The sequence below is a fragment of the Melospiza melodia genome, chromosome 3 (genome assembly GCF_035770615.1).
Source record: "Melospiza melodia melodia isolate bMelMel2 chromosome 3, bMelMel2.pri, whole genome shotgun sequence".
In the NCBI taxonomy this organism is placed as follows: domain Eukaryota; kingdom Metazoa; phylum Chordata; class Aves; order Passeriformes; family Passerellidae; genus Melospiza; species Melospiza melodia.
The window spans coordinates 13,101,324-13,117,989 of NC_086196.1; the positions used below are offsets into that span (position 1 = coordinate 13,101,324).

A 16,666-nucleotide genomic window follows, 5' to 3' on the forward strand; every position below is an offset into this window, starting at 1 on the left:
ATGAAGCGAGGCTGAGAACTGGGGCTGTTGAGCCTGGAGACAGAAGGGTTAGGGTGATTTTAGACCACCTCCCAATAGCTACAGGAGGCCTTCAACAGAGCTGCAGAGGGACTTTGCACATGGGCATGTACTGAGTTACAAAAATAGGACAAGGGAGAATGGCCTTAAACTGAAAGGGGTGGCTTTAGGTTAGATATTAGGAAGAAATTCTTTACTGTGAGGGTGGTGAGCCACTGGCACAGGCTGCCCAGAGCATATGCAGACTCCCCATCCCTGGCACTGCTCAGGGCCAGGCAGGATAGGGCTCTGAGCAACTTATTCTAGTGGAAAGTGTCCCTGCCCATGGCAGGGGGCTTGGAACGAGATCATCTTTAAGGTCCCTTCCACCCCAAATGGAACAATGATTCTATGACCTAGAGATCCCTTAAAATTCAGGAATTCCTTTTCTTCCAGTTGCATAAACTATAAGTGGTGCTAAATCTTATTATTTCCTGCAGGTTTTACTATAAATTGTTCCTTTTGGTGACAGAACTATTTCAAGTTCAACACAAAGAGCCAGTTGTTGAGTAAAATGGGCTTTGAAATACAGAGATAATGATCAAGAGGTAAAATTTATTAATAGATTTATGTGCTTTCATTCAGTTTAAAATCCCCATACTTCTCAAGATCAGACAAAATATATTAGCTATGGACACATGCCAAAAGAAGTACTTAATCTTTAAGAAAGAGATAAAAAGATAAAACTAGTGAGTGATTCAGGGGAAGGATGAGACAAAGGGGAAAAATTACTCTAGTCAATTAATGATACATGTTTCCTCCTTATGCCCTGCAACATTCATAGAGTAATCAGGCTGGAGAGGTCCTCTAGAGTTCATGATACCATTCCTCATCCTCAGAGAAGGTTCCACTACACCTGAAGATACACAGACATCTATACCTGCAGATGTTTAATCCAACATCACAAGACTTTTCGTGGACATTGCACAACCTCCCCAGGCAAGGAGCTGCACTGCTTCACTGTATTCCTGCATCTGCAATATGGTCCTTTCTTCCTGGAATTAAATTATACTCCCCATTTTCAAACCTGGAAACATGAAGAATACAAATTTAAAAGGCTGCTGCAAAACAAGATGGAATAATCTGAAAACTATTTCATTCTCTCTCACAACTCTCCCTAAAGCCTGACAATCTCAAATCTGCTTTAAACTCCATAAATAAACCCCATGAGTACAAAAATGTGCATATACATATACATTTTACACACACTTGCTACGTATGAGGGGTAATATTTTAAAATCACGTTTCTTTAGTTCAGATATTAAAAACAAGCAGTGTGGGGTACAGTAAATTTATTTTCAGTTTTGTTTAAATTGTAGATGCTCCTCATTTCAGACAATATACCAGCCACAGGAACACAGAATGATTCTTGGCTTGGTAACAGAATTTTGGAAAGAACATTAGATAATTAGTTTTGGTTCAATGTTTGTTGAATGAGTAATAGCCTAACTGATATAAATCATATTACCTGTGGAGTAAAAAAGTGGTGAAGTACAGGTGAGACATCAGACCTAGGTCATTCCTTTATCTCACCAGCATTTCACTCACATTTAACCACTATCTGTACATTTATTTACAGTGAGTTTTTAACACTGATTCTCACCACTGAGCTCTCACAGGTATGAAACAATCATACATGAGTTTCCATGAGATTACTCTTTACCTTAAGAGTATGAACCTCAAATGTCACAAAGGATCCCAGCAGCTGCTCAGCTTCTAGGAAATGCAATTCTGGATAAAGACTGATTCCTGCAGTACAGAAAATGAAGTAACAGCAGACTGAAAAATGTTAATGAAACCCAGGCCAACACTTAAAAAATGCCTGCTTTGGTTGCATGATGAAGTTAATTCATTTGCAATGATGTTGCATTAATGTACCAGATTCTACTGAAACTTCCAAACTTCCCCAGAGAGCTGTTCAAGAACAACTTTAACCGTCAGTTTTCCTAATCGATCTCAGCAATCTAATCATGTTTCATGCCAGGTGCCTATGTGAACAGTGATGTGCATTGAGAACTGGCCGAATGGCAGATCCCAGGGGGTCATAAGCAGTGGCACAGAGTCTAGTTGGAGGCCTGTCACTAGTGGTGTCCCCAAGGTTCAATATTGTTTAACTTATTAATGACCTGGATGAAGGGGCAGAAGCCTCCTCAGCAAGTTCCCCAATGACACAAAGCTGGGAGGAGCAGCCAGTACCCCAGAGGGCTGTGCAGCCCTTCAGAAGGAACTCAGTGGGTTTGAGAGGGGCAGAGAGGAACAGTTTCAAATGTAACAAAGGCAAATGCAGGGCCCTGCACCTGGGCAGGAAAAACCCTGGCAGGAATAACCCTGGTACCAGGCTGGGGCTGGCCTGCTGGGAAGCAGCTCTGTGGAGAAGCACCTGGGGGACAGCAAGCTGTCCATGGGCTGGCAGTGCCCTTGTGGCCAAGCAGGCCAAAGGTGTCCTGGAGTGCATTAGGGAGAGCGTTGCCAGCAGGTCAAAGGAGGTGTGTAAAGTGTATCCCAACTTCCTCTGAGGTGAAATAAACAGCATGCTAAGGGCAGTTTACATGTGCCTTCCATCTAATAGTACAAAGCACACTCCTTTAATCATATCGGCTAAAACCTAAATACGTGATCAATACTATCACAATACTTACATTATGAATCTAAGTGCATGAAAAGCAAAACACTGACTTAAACCAGTCCATCAGAAGAATCTCAAAACACAAGAAATACACTCATTTTAAGCTGAAAGTTAACCATTTCAAACTCAGTGCATTACCACTCTGCAGATCAACCACATTTAGTTTTTTACTGCTCTTGACAGCCCACAAAATCATTGTAAAATACAGATGCCTTCAACCATAAATGCAGCTCTAGATCAATATAATGAGGTTTAGACCCACCATGAGAAGGAGCAAGCTTGGCCAAATTCCTGCTCTTAAAATGCCAGTTCTGTCCACCCAGTCCCCAACTCTCCCTGTATCAACCATGATGGAGGCCAGTTTCCACTGTTAACCTCTCCCCATTCCTACAGCCCTGTGTATAATGTAAGCACACCCAAATTGCACACAGATAGTTTCTAAGAGATAACATAATGCTCCAGGGGGAAGATGCAAAAATAAAAAGCATGAGAAACTTATGGACAATACAGAAATTTGACAGCTTGAGGTAAAAAGTAGGCATTGAGAGACTTATCATTTAGTTGTATGCAAGGGCAGAGGTGATGACTACAATGTAAGTTTTTGAAGATGAAAATATCAGGAGAAAAATGCCTTTTTAAACTAAAGGCAGCAACATAATCAAAACCATTAATTAAAGCAGGTAAAATTAAGTCAGAGAGGAAAAAAGTTATCCATGTGGCTAACTTTTCTATCATCTAACAACAAACAAAAAAAAAAATCAGGCTATGAGAAACCAAGGCTTTTTACTGAAGTAATCGCAAATATTCTACAAATACAGAAACCTGATCAGATTAATACCTCTCTGGTTTATAAAACAAAGTACTTATGAACCTATGAGTCTCTTAAAAAGATTTACAGTTACAGGGAGATTCACTGATTTTAGCTGAACCAAAGTTCAGGTTCTTTTATCTAGCAAAAAGGTAATTTATAAAGGCTTTTAAAAAGCAATAAAAGGTTCCTTTAGGATCAAAGGTAACAACTAATTTATTTGCTAAATAATGACCTACTTAGGTTCAAGGGTTTTTTAAAGTTATTTAACTAAACTCTTTTTTTGAAGCATAGGAGACTACTGGCATGGCCTTAAAGTGCTTGTTATATGAAGATAAACTACTTGATCTATGATGAAACATGGTTGGCTTTCCAAAACAGAAACATCAGGATCAGGTTTTGTACTTACAAATTCTAAGTTAATAGGACTACCCTTCTGAGCTTCCTCTTTGTACAGTGGTGTGGCAAGAGAGGTTTCCTTACAGAATGACTCAGAGGAACCCAAATCAGCATTCTCAATTGTCCCAACAACAATTTGTACCATTTGCTATTAAGGCAACCCAAGAATATAAAGCCAAAGTCAGTTTTTGAAAAATACAACTGTGTGTCATCCTTCAAGAATCAGAAAAATTTGTTGTGTCCTTGTAAAGATAAGCTTTTAGACAAAACAACTTACCTCTGATCTTTTATCTAAGCAGTCACAAAGATTTCAGAAACTGAAACTCACAGTTCTTAAGTTAAATAAAAGACAGGCAGCCTTGTTGTATACTAAATTCTTATATAGAAAACATCCAGGGTTACACAATAACCAATTGCTGGTGATTTCTGAACAAATACAGTTCACAATGGACCATATTCATATTGTCCTTTGGTCAGTACTTTAACTTTCATAAACTTTTCAGTAATTAACACAAGGTTTAGGAGGTTCTGACTTTGTGTTCACCAATGAATCAAAATACAAATCCATTGGTACTGTGTCCCAATTTGAAAAGGCCCCTTTTTCAAATGAAAGTGAGGTAAAAGGTTTCTTGAAAAAAGCCAACATAAATCAATGAAATAGTCGTCCTCTTCCACGTCTGCTCTTGAGATGACTGGCAGAGCGCCGGAGGGTTTTCCTCTCCTGACGATGTCGTTTCTCAGCTTCCTGCTGTTTCCTTTGCTGCTCTGACTGGAATATTAAAACAAAAACAGACTCAGGTTCCTGTAAATTTATACATCACCTCATTGTCCCAGTATCAAATATATCAAGTCAGAATTCCACTAAGCAAATCTGGAAATGTTACAGTTTGTTGCTTTGTGCTATCTTGTGTCAGATTGTAGCTGTTAATTCTAGGTATCCTTAGGCATTACCATTCCAAGCTTTTCAAAGCGAATGTTTAACATAGAGATATAAAAACACAGTGAATAATGTATTTCAGATAAAAAAAACAATGCTTAACAATACAGTCCATAATTTATGTTTAAATACTCTTAAGAACATCGATCCAAATTTGTGGTTACTTAGTATCTACTTTGGTTAACTAGTGTTTTCAAGCTTAATCACAGAATCACAAAATAGAATAAGTTGAGTTGGAAGGGACTCACAAGTATCACTGAATCCAACCCCTGGCCCTACAGCAGCCTCCCTGGCCAGAACCACACTATGCGCCCAAGAGTATAGTCCCAATGCTTCTTGAAATCTGTCAGGCTTAATATTGCTTAATAATTCTAGAAGGAATTTCTACATAAAAGTAATCTCTGCTCCTGTGGCACATGATCTATTAATGTTTCTTTCCTTAATCAAAAACATGGTGGAAGATATTTTGATGTACCATGTAGATAAAATGGTTCGTAGAGCCACAAACTATTATTTTCTTTGGAAGACTAAAGCTTGTCTTTAAACTGTGCATAAACTGTAACTAGCAAACTTGAACTAGCCAAGCTCAGGAAACTGCCCATGTCAAAAAGTACTTCAGCACTTAGAGCAATTTCAAGCAGCCCTAGGATAACTGCACTGAGAGTGTGACAGAATTACCACTGTGGATGCAGCTGCATCCCCACTGCACCTCTTTCTGTAACCAACAGCATTCACATCAGTTCATCTCCCCCAGTCTCCCATGCACACACCACTTAAACTAAGCTAGAGGTTTGCTTGCATGGACAACATTTTGGCTGAGATGCAAACCAGTTTAACAAATATAGCAATCAGCCCATACTGGTATCAAGGCAGAAAAAGCTACTGGTTTTAGACTTTGATGAAATTTATGAACTTCCATTTTCACTGCAAGTACAGCAACAAGAAACCCCCTATTTGAAAATACAAGTAGTTTCTCCCTGTCTCCAGACCTCTTCTGAAAGAGTCTTGATGAATCTTACTTAAGCTCATGTCGACAGCTACTTATAGTATACTGAAACTGAATGACCTTGATCTGCATCAGAAATTTTAAGGTTTGGGGTTTTTAAAGGTCTTCCATACTGTCCCAGCAGTGTAAGTACTTTGGTATTTTAGAATCACACTATTTTGTTAGATCTATTTGCTATTGAAATTGAAAAATAAGCTGCCACATTGTAGGAACCATATTCCAATTCCCTGAAAACTAAACTGTGAAATATCAATGACAAATAGTTTCATCACTGGATGTGTCACTGGTAGCTGGGCATCAGGGGGCTGCCAACATACCACACCTGCAGGAGCCAAGTTCAGCCTCAGTTCCACTGACTTAGGGGTTGAAGTGACACCAACCCCATGGAAGGACAATTCTCTCCCCTACTAAATCTTTCCACCTACTCCTAAATACACTTGCCCTTTGAGGAAAGGGCAACACAAAGCAGAAGCTGACATTTCAAGTGACATTAAAATCCCTTTTATGCCTTGTTAATTCTAACTCTTCATCCTCTGAAAAGGAGTGCCAAGACCACATAGCGTGACTTCCTCCTAGTTCTCCCTGGCTCATTCCTTAGGACTTCAGAAGATATACACAAAGTCTGTTTATTTAAGAGAAGACTTGTTAAGTCTTACTTTGTTATTTTTTTGATAGGAGAAAATATCTTCACTGCAGATGCACTATTTTTCTTTAAATTAGATTTTTAAAAATCATTTCAATGCAGATGACGACTTTGTACATATTTCAATAAAGCAATATCAGTAAAAAGTCAGGAAAAGAAAATCCATACATGTTAGAAGCACTATAATTGAAGAAAACCCTCAAAGCTGTATCTTATCTGATGGAATCAAGTAAATTTGGCATTCTGAACCGCTGCAGTGTCTGTCTTCTTTCTGCAAGGTCTGTCTACTTTGCTCTCAAATCTCTGTCAGTAAAAGGTGACAGTTCAGCGTGCATCACCAACTGCAAGAAACCTTGTGGCTTTGCACTTTGTAAGTTCAAGCTACTGTAAAAAAGACCTTCTTTGAAGCCCTGCAAACCCCATTTAATGAGCTACAAGACACCAGCAGTTACAGAGTTGATAAAATTGCCAGAAAGATTACCCTACAAGGCCCTGCAGAGGAATTTGCAACTTATTCCAGAGTCACCACATTTTAAATTCCAGCAATATAGGAATAAAAAATAGATGAAAAAGGACATCTGCCAACAGATAATAATCAATAAACTAAGTAAGGTAGAAACAGTCAATAATTCTGGGGTGTTTTTTTTCCCCTTCAGGCATATCCAACATGACAATTAAATAACTACTTAGCCATTTTTGTGTTAGCCATTTCTGTTTTACCACTGAGAACAGTATTTGACCAGTGGTAAGGAGAAATGTGTTATAGCAAAGATGTTTACCTGAGGAAAACCAATTTTAACCAAAGGAAATTTTGTCAGGTCAAGTATCAATACATATGGGTTTTCAGCTTTTAAACTGGATCCTCTCTTAGTTCTTAAGTAATTTTCCAGTACAAAAATCCCTAAGTGTACTGCAGCAGTAGCACATGCACAGAGGCATTTATTTAACTGTCTCCACACTATAAATCACCTGTATGCAATCTACAAAATTCTTTAGAATGGAAAATCAAAACCCTTGGGCAAGGTAAATAGGCAGCAGTCAACTACACACTCCATATGGAATTTGACAACCAGTATAGGACCAGAGCTCATTCCTGTGACCTGCGTTACATAAGGTCAATAATAAAGGTGGTTTAGAGCTCTGTTTCCATCGTGCTGAGACCTCTCAATGTGCTGAACCAAGAGAAAGCCTAAATTGCAGCACCCTAAGTTGTGTTTGGATCTGCAGACTGAGATCTGATCGGTGCTGGCACTGAAGTCAGGCAACGCCACAAACTTGTGGTGGTACCTCTGCAAATAAACTATTAAAAGAGGCAAGCCATTATTTTCCACCAGAACATAAGATTTTATGAGTGTTGCCTGAGTTACACAGGATAAACACAGAGTCCTACCGGAGGCTTTCATTTTCTTGGCAAGAACCTGAGGAGTTGGCAGCTTATAAAGAAATGAAGAGGGACATTTGCTTGACGGTTTTACGTTCCTGTTCTTTCATGCAAAAACTTAAGTTACTTGTGTATTACCTTAAAAATTACACAGACACACACATAGATATATACACACATATAGCTCACCTTCTTTAATTTGAATGTTGCCTGTTTGCTGCCTACTGTGGTATCAGACACATTGAGTGTGCCAAGTTTTTCTTCAAGCTTTAAACGATCTTCAAGAGTTTTCCTGCAGAGAAAAACTAACATTAGTCCCTATTTTTGCCATCTTTTTACTTATCTTTTAAATAAAAGTTGATAATGCAGTCAAAACTAATCTCAATTTCTCTGAAAACTTGAAATGTCATAACTAAAAAAAAAAAACAACTCAGGAAACAGAAAGAAAGATAAATTCAAATCATTCCCTCCAGACACTGCTTTCAATAGAAACACTTTTAAAATCTATGTAAAGTTCATTGTTTTTGCTGCTAAAAATTAACATGATTCTAGTTGAGAAAGAAACCACACCCTTCTATTGCTATAGTTTTCTCTGAAATATCCAATAAAGTTGGTGATATTAAACTGCACAAATAAAAAAAGTAATGCTAGATATATTCCGTTTTCTTAAAATCTTATGATTTCTGAATTGGAAACACTTTTGAGGGAAGGAAATAAGCTTGACTATACACCTGAACGAATTAATCTCCAAACGAATCACTTCACTATTTAATCCAAGCACAAATGCCTGTTTGGACACTGTGCCCAAAACAGTCTAAGTAGTCTGCTGAATAAAAGAACAATACAAATAAGAGAATGTGATAAAGACAGACCCTGGGCCCAGACAGGAGCTCAACAGAAGCACATGCCTTCAAGCCCAGTTTATCACTGAGTTTCTGTAAGGAAACTGGTGTAGAGCCTCTCCCTAAGGCACCAAATTCCAGCATTTCTGCAGACAAGGGGGTAGGTGCTGTGGACAAAAGTGACAATTTTCAGCTCTCCTCCACTGAAAATGCCCTGCAAAAGCAAGCCACATGGATGTGCCCCAGTGGCTCCAGGTTGTGAGCTGATATTTAGTATCATGGTTGCCAACATCAGTTAAGCTGAGCTGTAAACTGCAACAGCTGAGGAGTAGAAAAACACCTTGTTCCCACACAGCCTCCAGCTCAGGGGGAAGCAGGCAGACAGGGACAGTGCTGCCTTCAGCCAGCCTCCCTAAAGGCACCTGGGAGTCCTAACATGGCTCATCCTTCTCCTGTAATGTAGGTCCTATGAGTTAAGTAGCACCCTCTGAGAATATGACATGGCTTCTATGATCACACTCTGTGCATGTGCTTAGAAAACATTCCCCTTACTGTACACAAAATTAGTTTCTTCAATTTGAGGTTCTATTAGTGTCTCATTAGCTACCTCTGAAGAGGTCCAAGAGACCTTTTCTGTACAATTTCTAAAGCAGAAAATAAATCATCACAAAAACAGAGATCATATATAAAAAAGAGTAGCCACCAAAGTTAAGGGCATTTACTGTGTATGAAGAACTCATGGCTGTGGCCTATGCATGAAGTCTCTGAAGTCCACTGAATTTTGGTTAATGAGCCATTTTATGTAACAAAGACTTTTCAGATTAACAATGAAAAATTACTGTCAAGAACTACTTTATTTCTCATGACTAGGTACTTTGTATTTTTTTCTGTAGTATATTTTTCATTGAGTACATGTAAAAACTTGTTCCATCTGTGTGAATCGGAAAGACAAGCTAAGCCTTAGAGCTAACTGTGGCAGAAGATCAGTCACTAACATTGTGGTGGGATTTCTACATTCAAGTGAAGCCCCATTTTCTCCCCTTTGAAAGTGAACTGGAGAAATATGGCTACTACCCAGCAATTATTGAGCATGACTGCCTAGACATTGCTTCAGTCAGGAGAAAAATTAAAATGAGTAGGTACTAGCAACATGCTGTGGGGTTGTGATCTTACTGAAAAAAAACCATAGGTATGGCTCTATTTATCTGAAAGTGTGCAGACCTCAAATGATAGTGAATTGTACATACTGATATACAAACAACAGCTGGGTTCTTTGTTTTGGTTTTTTTACGTCTTCCTGAACAAATTAATTCAAGGGATACATTCACACTATTATGGGAAGCGAATTCCCCTGCCCTAATGTAAAAACCAAACAAAAAAATTACCCATGCAATTTTTTTTTTCCTCATTAGAGGACAGTTTTTCAGGACATCTCCTGCTGTAAAACAGGAATATCTCTTTACCAATACTAAGGAATATCAACTATGCTTTTGTTGGCTTTCTTGGCCACCTCTGAAGACACATACATTAACTGTCATACTTTCTATAAAATATGACTACTATAGTTTTTGACTTTGACATTTTTTAACCTCAGTAACATACTCTTTAAAGGGACATCAAGTATATAAAAAAACCTCTTAGCACACAGATAAAAATCCTTTCCTTTTATGGTTTCCTTTCAAATTACTAGGTAGGAAACTTTGTTGTAGGGAAAGAAAGCAAGGATTTGCAGCTTTGTTGTGCAAGCCTAACAGTACAAAAGGGGAAAATTAAACATAGATGGATTTGAAACAAGGGGTTTTATAGAATCATGAGTAAATTTTGCAGCTTTCCTGGACAGAAAAATGTAGACTGTTGGTCTAGAAAGAAATTTATAGTACGCATCACTGCTTTAAAAGTTGGGCTTGGAGCCGTGCTGAGTCAGGAACATGTCAAAAGAAACACCCAGTTTTATATAAGTCATAAACTGTTTCCTCAGGTAGAACATTATATGATTAGAGAGAAAAAGAACATCTAGCCATTAAATGCATAGTGAAGGTATTAAGGTACTTAATTATATTGGTCACAGACCATCATCCTGTAACTTGGATATATCAAATCAAAGACAAACATGCCAGCCTCACCAGATTGTACATGCCACTACAGTCTTTCCAGTTTTCAGTATCCTACTTCAATTAATTACCTTTATGCTGACTATTTATCACTGAATAAGGCCAGCACAAAACATATTTATTTTCTCCATAAAATTCTAATATGTAAAAACACTTACTAACCAAACAAGTTAGCTCAACACAGGCTAAATCATTATGACTACCAAATGGTAACAGATATGTATTATATGAAACAGATATCAGCTGTTGATTTTTAAATTTCTTCTAAGAATTTGACGAACACCAAACTCCACACTGTGAACAATGCTTGGATGAACACAAAGGGGATCAGTGAGTATACAGCTAATTGTTTAGACAATGATAAAAAAACCCCATGTAAGTCAATTCAATGACAGCAACTCAGAAAACAAAGGAAGTGATGCTACCACATTAATTTTTTTGGTCATCCTGGTCTGTACTCAAATTCCTCTCCTTTTTTTTTTTTTTTTTTTTTACATTTTACATTACAGCCTATTTGTGCATCTACCAGAGAGGATATCTATTAGCAGCAAATCTTAAGACATTCTCCTTTCTTTACAAGCAGCCTGTTAAAAGTCTTTTGATGGTTTATGTCATCACAGATCATCACAGATATTTCTTCCTCTACAGGACAGGTCTGTGGTATATGCTTTTGCTTTTCCTGGGGTGAAGAAATTATTTTTCTCCCTTAAACCCATATAAAATGTTTCTCTTCCTTACAACTATCTTGGCTTATTTACTTGAATTTCAACACCATTTTTCACATTTAAGCCTTCTGTATTTTGAACAAAACGAAATCTTTATGCTTTAAATTGAGAGTCCTTAGAGTTTTCTTTGGGGCTCAGCAGCTGAATTTGTGCAAAAGAGCAGTATATGAGTAGTCTGCAGCCATACAGCCTTTTAATGAAATATTTCACTTGCACTAAGAATACAGTGCCATTTGACCAGTGTTTCAGGCTCCTTCCAAGTTACAGCTAATATGACTATAAACCTAATCACAATGTAAAAAATTATTTTTAACCTATAATACTTTGTCAGAATATCTGGAGTAGATTTTCTCCTGACAAAGAAGAAAAACTGACAAAATTAAAAAGTTGCTTCAGCATCTGGAACAAAGGTAAAAAGAAAAATAATCAGAAGACAGTTAATGGAAACATCTAAGGAAATTAAAAGTTCAGAATAAGTGGATATATTCAATAAAAAGAAGAAAGAAAATACCCTGTGTGAAATTACTTCCTGATAAAAACAGCTAAGGAAAATATGCCAATCAGTTTTGCTGAACTGCTATAAATCCCTATTTATAAAATATCACTATTTCTACTTAAAAGAAGTCTTACAGGTACAATACGGAAATCATAGACCATCTGACTGCCATAGGAACACTGTCTTGCTAATACTTAAAAATCCACTTTACATGATCATTCTAATTAAAAGGTTGAATTTTTATCAAGTGTTTCTTTATGTGTCTCCCAAAATTCCCACCATAAAACAACCAGACTGTAGAGTAGTCATTAGTGACATAAAGAAACAGCCCCATTGTATTATTCACTTTCTTTCCTTTGACTGTGCAATTTCATTCTAAATAAAACAGAAATGTTTATTATGAGATCCATCTAGCCCAACAACCGATTTCCAACATCAGTCAAAATTCTGTTCTGCACCAGCTGTGCTGCAAGAACTTTGAAGCTACTGTCTTGAAAGGTTTAATGAGTGTCTGTGCTCCAAACAATAAAATTCTATTAAATCTCATCTTCTGAAGGGCTCAACTCATCTCTGAAAAAAACTAAATCAATGAGATTTGCAGCCACCGAGCACCTCAAAGCCAAGTCCTTTAATTAATGTGCTCTTTCTTTCTTTAGTTTGAAATGCTTATCCATGTACCCATTATTTCAGATGACCACCAATTTAAGGAAATGAAAGAACCAAACCAAACAAACTACACTTAACAAACACCCTCCTAGCCTGGTATTTTGTATTGCAAAATGAAAAACAGAAATAATAAGTCCTGACATTATAAGGACAGTGTAGATTTTGAAAATTTCTAGATGCCATAAAAATACCCAAACAAAACAATTTTTCTTTCACCATGTTGACCCATCTTGATCCTACTCCCAAAGCAGTGACTACTCATGTAGCATTCTAAACCCTTTTGGACAGTCAGATTAAAAACATCCATAGTTAACCTCATAGTGACACTGGTGGAGAAATATAATCAGTCTCACAAGACATCACTGTTACCTGTGAGAGCAGCACTGCACTAACACTGAGTAATGGATCCCCCAGTCTGACTCAGGAGTATCTTACTAATTTTATTTGTGTTGTGTCTCTGTCCTACTTTAAATAGTGTATTTGTTTATCTATAAAACAAAGCATACAATGACTATGTCACCTTAAGTTATACCCTTGGATCACCAAATGTAGCTTTACTAGCAAGTGCTTCCATGCCAAAACACTGCGGGCCTGCACTGTAGGGAAATACTTGAGAATCACCCACCCCCACCTATTAAAATAAGAACCTTAGTCTTACTTCATTAATTTTTGTTTTTTGGCAGAGTCTTTGAAGCTTCTGAATTCCTCTCCTTCTTTAATCTCAAAAAACTGAGGTTTTAGTAATGTTTGCTGATCCTCCTTGAGCCTTTCCTGCCGCTTTAGTTTTTCCTCTTGGCGTAAAAGCTTGCGCTGTTTCCTGACCTCTTCAACCCAGCCTTTTTCATCATCTGAACTCTCAGAACTTTCTGCATCACTTGCTTTTCCTTCTGGTTCTTCCTCCTCTTCCTGCAGACAAAAATAGTATAAAATAAGAAATCATCAACTAATTTTCTTTCCAAATCATTCCTGCAATTGGAGTACGTGACAGCTTTTACACAGATACAGCTGAAGAGAGCTACAACTTTTGAACAAAAGCAGTAACAGCAAATAAGCTGAAAATATATCACAAAGTTGTTACCACCCACATATTTTATGTTTTTCAAACCTGTGTTTGTGCAAAAACAGTATTGCATCTAAAAACTAGATTAAATTTATAAATGACAATTATTGTAGCTGATAAGACATTTCTTGCATTGCCTTCATCTTTCTGGGGTGAAAATCTGAAAGCCTGAAACAGAGGAAAAAAAACTCCATAGGCTTTCTTAATCCAAATGGGAAAATATTTTACCTGTCCTTGTGCTTCCAGTTCTTCTAAGATCTTTAGCTTCCTCTTTCTTTTCTCACTTATTTTAGAAACCAGTGGGTTAAGTAGCCTAAATTCTTCACTCTGCTCATCCACTTGGAAATCTGGATTCTCAAACATGACCTTAAAGCGATCGTCTTTGAGAAGGCTGGGCAGATTCTGGAACAGGAGCAAAGCATGAGCAAGTTAGACAATTCTGAAACAGACATTAACAAAATACGTAACACTTTTTCTTAATTAAACAAAATTAATAACCAGCATATGAAATGCCAGTTGCTTTATCCTTCCAGGTCAAATAAAAATCAAGATTTATGCTTATTGTACTTTAACAAAAATTGTTTTAAGCTACCTGTAAGCAAGAGTTTTTTTAATACACAGTACAGACACTTTAAATACACAATTACTAATATTTTCAGATAAATGTTTCTCATACATTCAGCCAGCTAGTCTGGAGACATGTTGATATCTACTGACTAATCAGCAGTACCTGCAAGGCAAATATACTGCCTGATGGGGATGAGTCTACAACATGTAAAACAAATTATAAGGGTACGTATCTTTATGTAATGCTACTATTATTTTAGTGTAAATACTTAAGAGGAAATGTTGTTATACATATTATAACACTTTTTCTTCACTACTTTCACACACAGAATGTAAAAGGCAGTTTAAATCATGTCAAAGTAAAATGAACTCAGTGTAAATTATGCTGCTGGTGAATTCAGAACAGTTCAAGCTACTAATTCATCTTAGGAGAAGACCAGTTACTGTCATTTTAAAATCATTGCACACATAGCTTTTTAATAGAAAATGTTAATTTTTTAACATTGCTCAACTTATACCAGCATATTAATCCCACCACTGCACTAGGTTTTCATTGTTATTGAAGAAAAGGAGAGTGGAACTAAGGATACAGAAAACAAGAATAAATTTCAAACACAAAACCAGTGCAAATGTATAACTTTCAACCACAGCAAAAAATTAAATCCCAAAGCCTGAAATAAATTGCTTGTCATAGGACTCTAATACTGTTTGAGAAAAATAATCTCTATGTACATTTTTATATACACTCTATTTAGTCCACTTAATAACACAATCTCTAGGTACTTCAGTCCCCATCTACTGAACTCTCATTTAAGTTTCACCACCAACCTATCTTTTTAGGAGTTCATCCTTCCTCTAACCACATAAAATTTCATTATTTATCACATGCAGGCTAGTGTCTGCCTATCATGAATGCTATATTCCTGTAAGAATGAGCACCCATGAAGTGCTACCTATAAAAAGCCCACCCTCCCACTAGATACTAAACATTTACCCATTTCTTCAATTAAAAACTTCTCATAGCAGAGTAGTAGAGTACTTTTAACATCCAGAAGAACTCCTGTTGCATAAAAGCAAACAATTTTGGCTATTCTATAAAACATATTTAACTGTATATACAAAAAAGGCAATTGTATCTTAAATTTTATAGATAACATCTATCCTGTCATGGTCACCACCAAAATACCAAAAACATATGCAAACAACAGGTCTTGTTTGAACAGCTGTGGTACTGAGGCTGCATTAACCAGTTTTTGGAGTTCTGTGAAACCCATATTACCTTCACAGTGAGTATTTAATAATTTTTAGCATCAAGTCACTATATGGCTTTTTTTGTGCTGCAGCTACAGTCAAATACACTTAAAGCCACCGACCAGAATAAGTTATTTATAAGAAACAGAACCAATGGTATTTTGAATCTCTTTGGCCAAACAGCAACAATTAAAAAAAAGAATCCTGTAAGCATTGCTAGTTCTGTGCTCCCAGCTAGAGAATTCACCAAAACAAGAGCTCACCTTTTGTTTTCTTTTTTTACTAAACTGTTGCTCTTCTCCTTCTTCTTCAATCAGTTTGAGTGCAAGTTCTTTATTAACTTTTGGGAGTTTCTAGAAAGAGGAAATCAATTAATAAATTAGCCTTTTTACACATGCAACCTACATGCTTTACTTGCAACTGTTGCAGAAAAGCTCCTTGACTAGTTCCAAATATCTCCAGGTACTAGTAAAATAACTGCCCTTAGAGAAGATTTAAGAACTTGTATATTATTTTTAACTTCTAATGCATCACCTTTAGAACTTTAAAAGCAACTCTTTCTCCTTTTATGTTGAACAGATCCAATCTAGAAAGTTACTAGTTATAAACACAATACAATTTTCATGTATCTCTTTCCAGAGTATCATGTTTCAATGGCTTAAGTAATTAATGACAGAAGTAGAAAATGCAAAGCTTTACCAGTGGATTATTTGCTGAAGTGGCGAATGAGATGAGACCTGCTCTTTTAGTTTGGTATCAGCCTTTCAAAATCCCACACATGAGAATTTTGTTTCCATTCAAGAAGTTCTATAAATTACTTTGTGTGTGCAATGATGAACAGATTCAACTCCTAAGTCACTACATCTCTACGATACACTTAGGAATACATTACTCTTTATGAATACCTTTCCCCAAAGTATACCATTTATTTCTAGGATTTACCTTCAACTGAACTCTCTGTGCACGAGTTTCTTCTATCTTCTGCCTTATTTTCTCTCTTCTATATTCTTCATAGGCAAAGGGGTTGGCCATCATTTTTGCCTTTGAACAAACAGGAGGAAGTAAAAAGAAAGTACCATTAACACAGGACA

The 16,666-nt window shown here is 36.9% G+C and overlaps 1 protein-coding gene across 4 annotated transcripts in view; it reads right to left on the minus strand.

Moving 5' to 3' along the window:
* Window positions 1–592: 592 nt before the first annotated feature.
* NOL10 (nucleolar protein 10) overlaps window positions 593–16,666 on the minus strand; it is a 52,739-nt gene continuing 36,665 nt past the window's right edge. The window contains exons 16-23 of one of the 4 annotated variants that reach the window (XR_010027056.1): window positions 16,518–16,616; window positions 15,839–15,928; window positions 13,986–14,159; window positions 13,356–13,603; window positions 8,047–8,149; window positions 4,168–4,659; window positions 1,721–1,806; window positions 593–1,084 (exon numbers count right to left, since the gene is read on the minus strand). Coding sequence is in view for 1 of the 4 variants with exons in the window: in XM_063150831.1 (XP_063006901.1) it covers window positions 4,540–4,659; window positions 8,047–8,149; window positions 13,356–13,603; window positions 13,986–14,159; window positions 15,839–15,928; window positions 16,518–16,616 (834 nt within the window). In the remaining 3 variants the exon portion in view is untranslated. Of the gene's footprint in view, window positions 4,660–8,046; window positions 8,150–13,355; window positions 13,604–13,985; window positions 14,160–15,838; window positions 15,929–16,517; window positions 16,617–16,666 lie in introns of all 4 variants that reach the window. The other 3 variants (XR_010027055.1, XR_010027054.1, XM_063150831.1) reach the window with 3 other exon arrangements.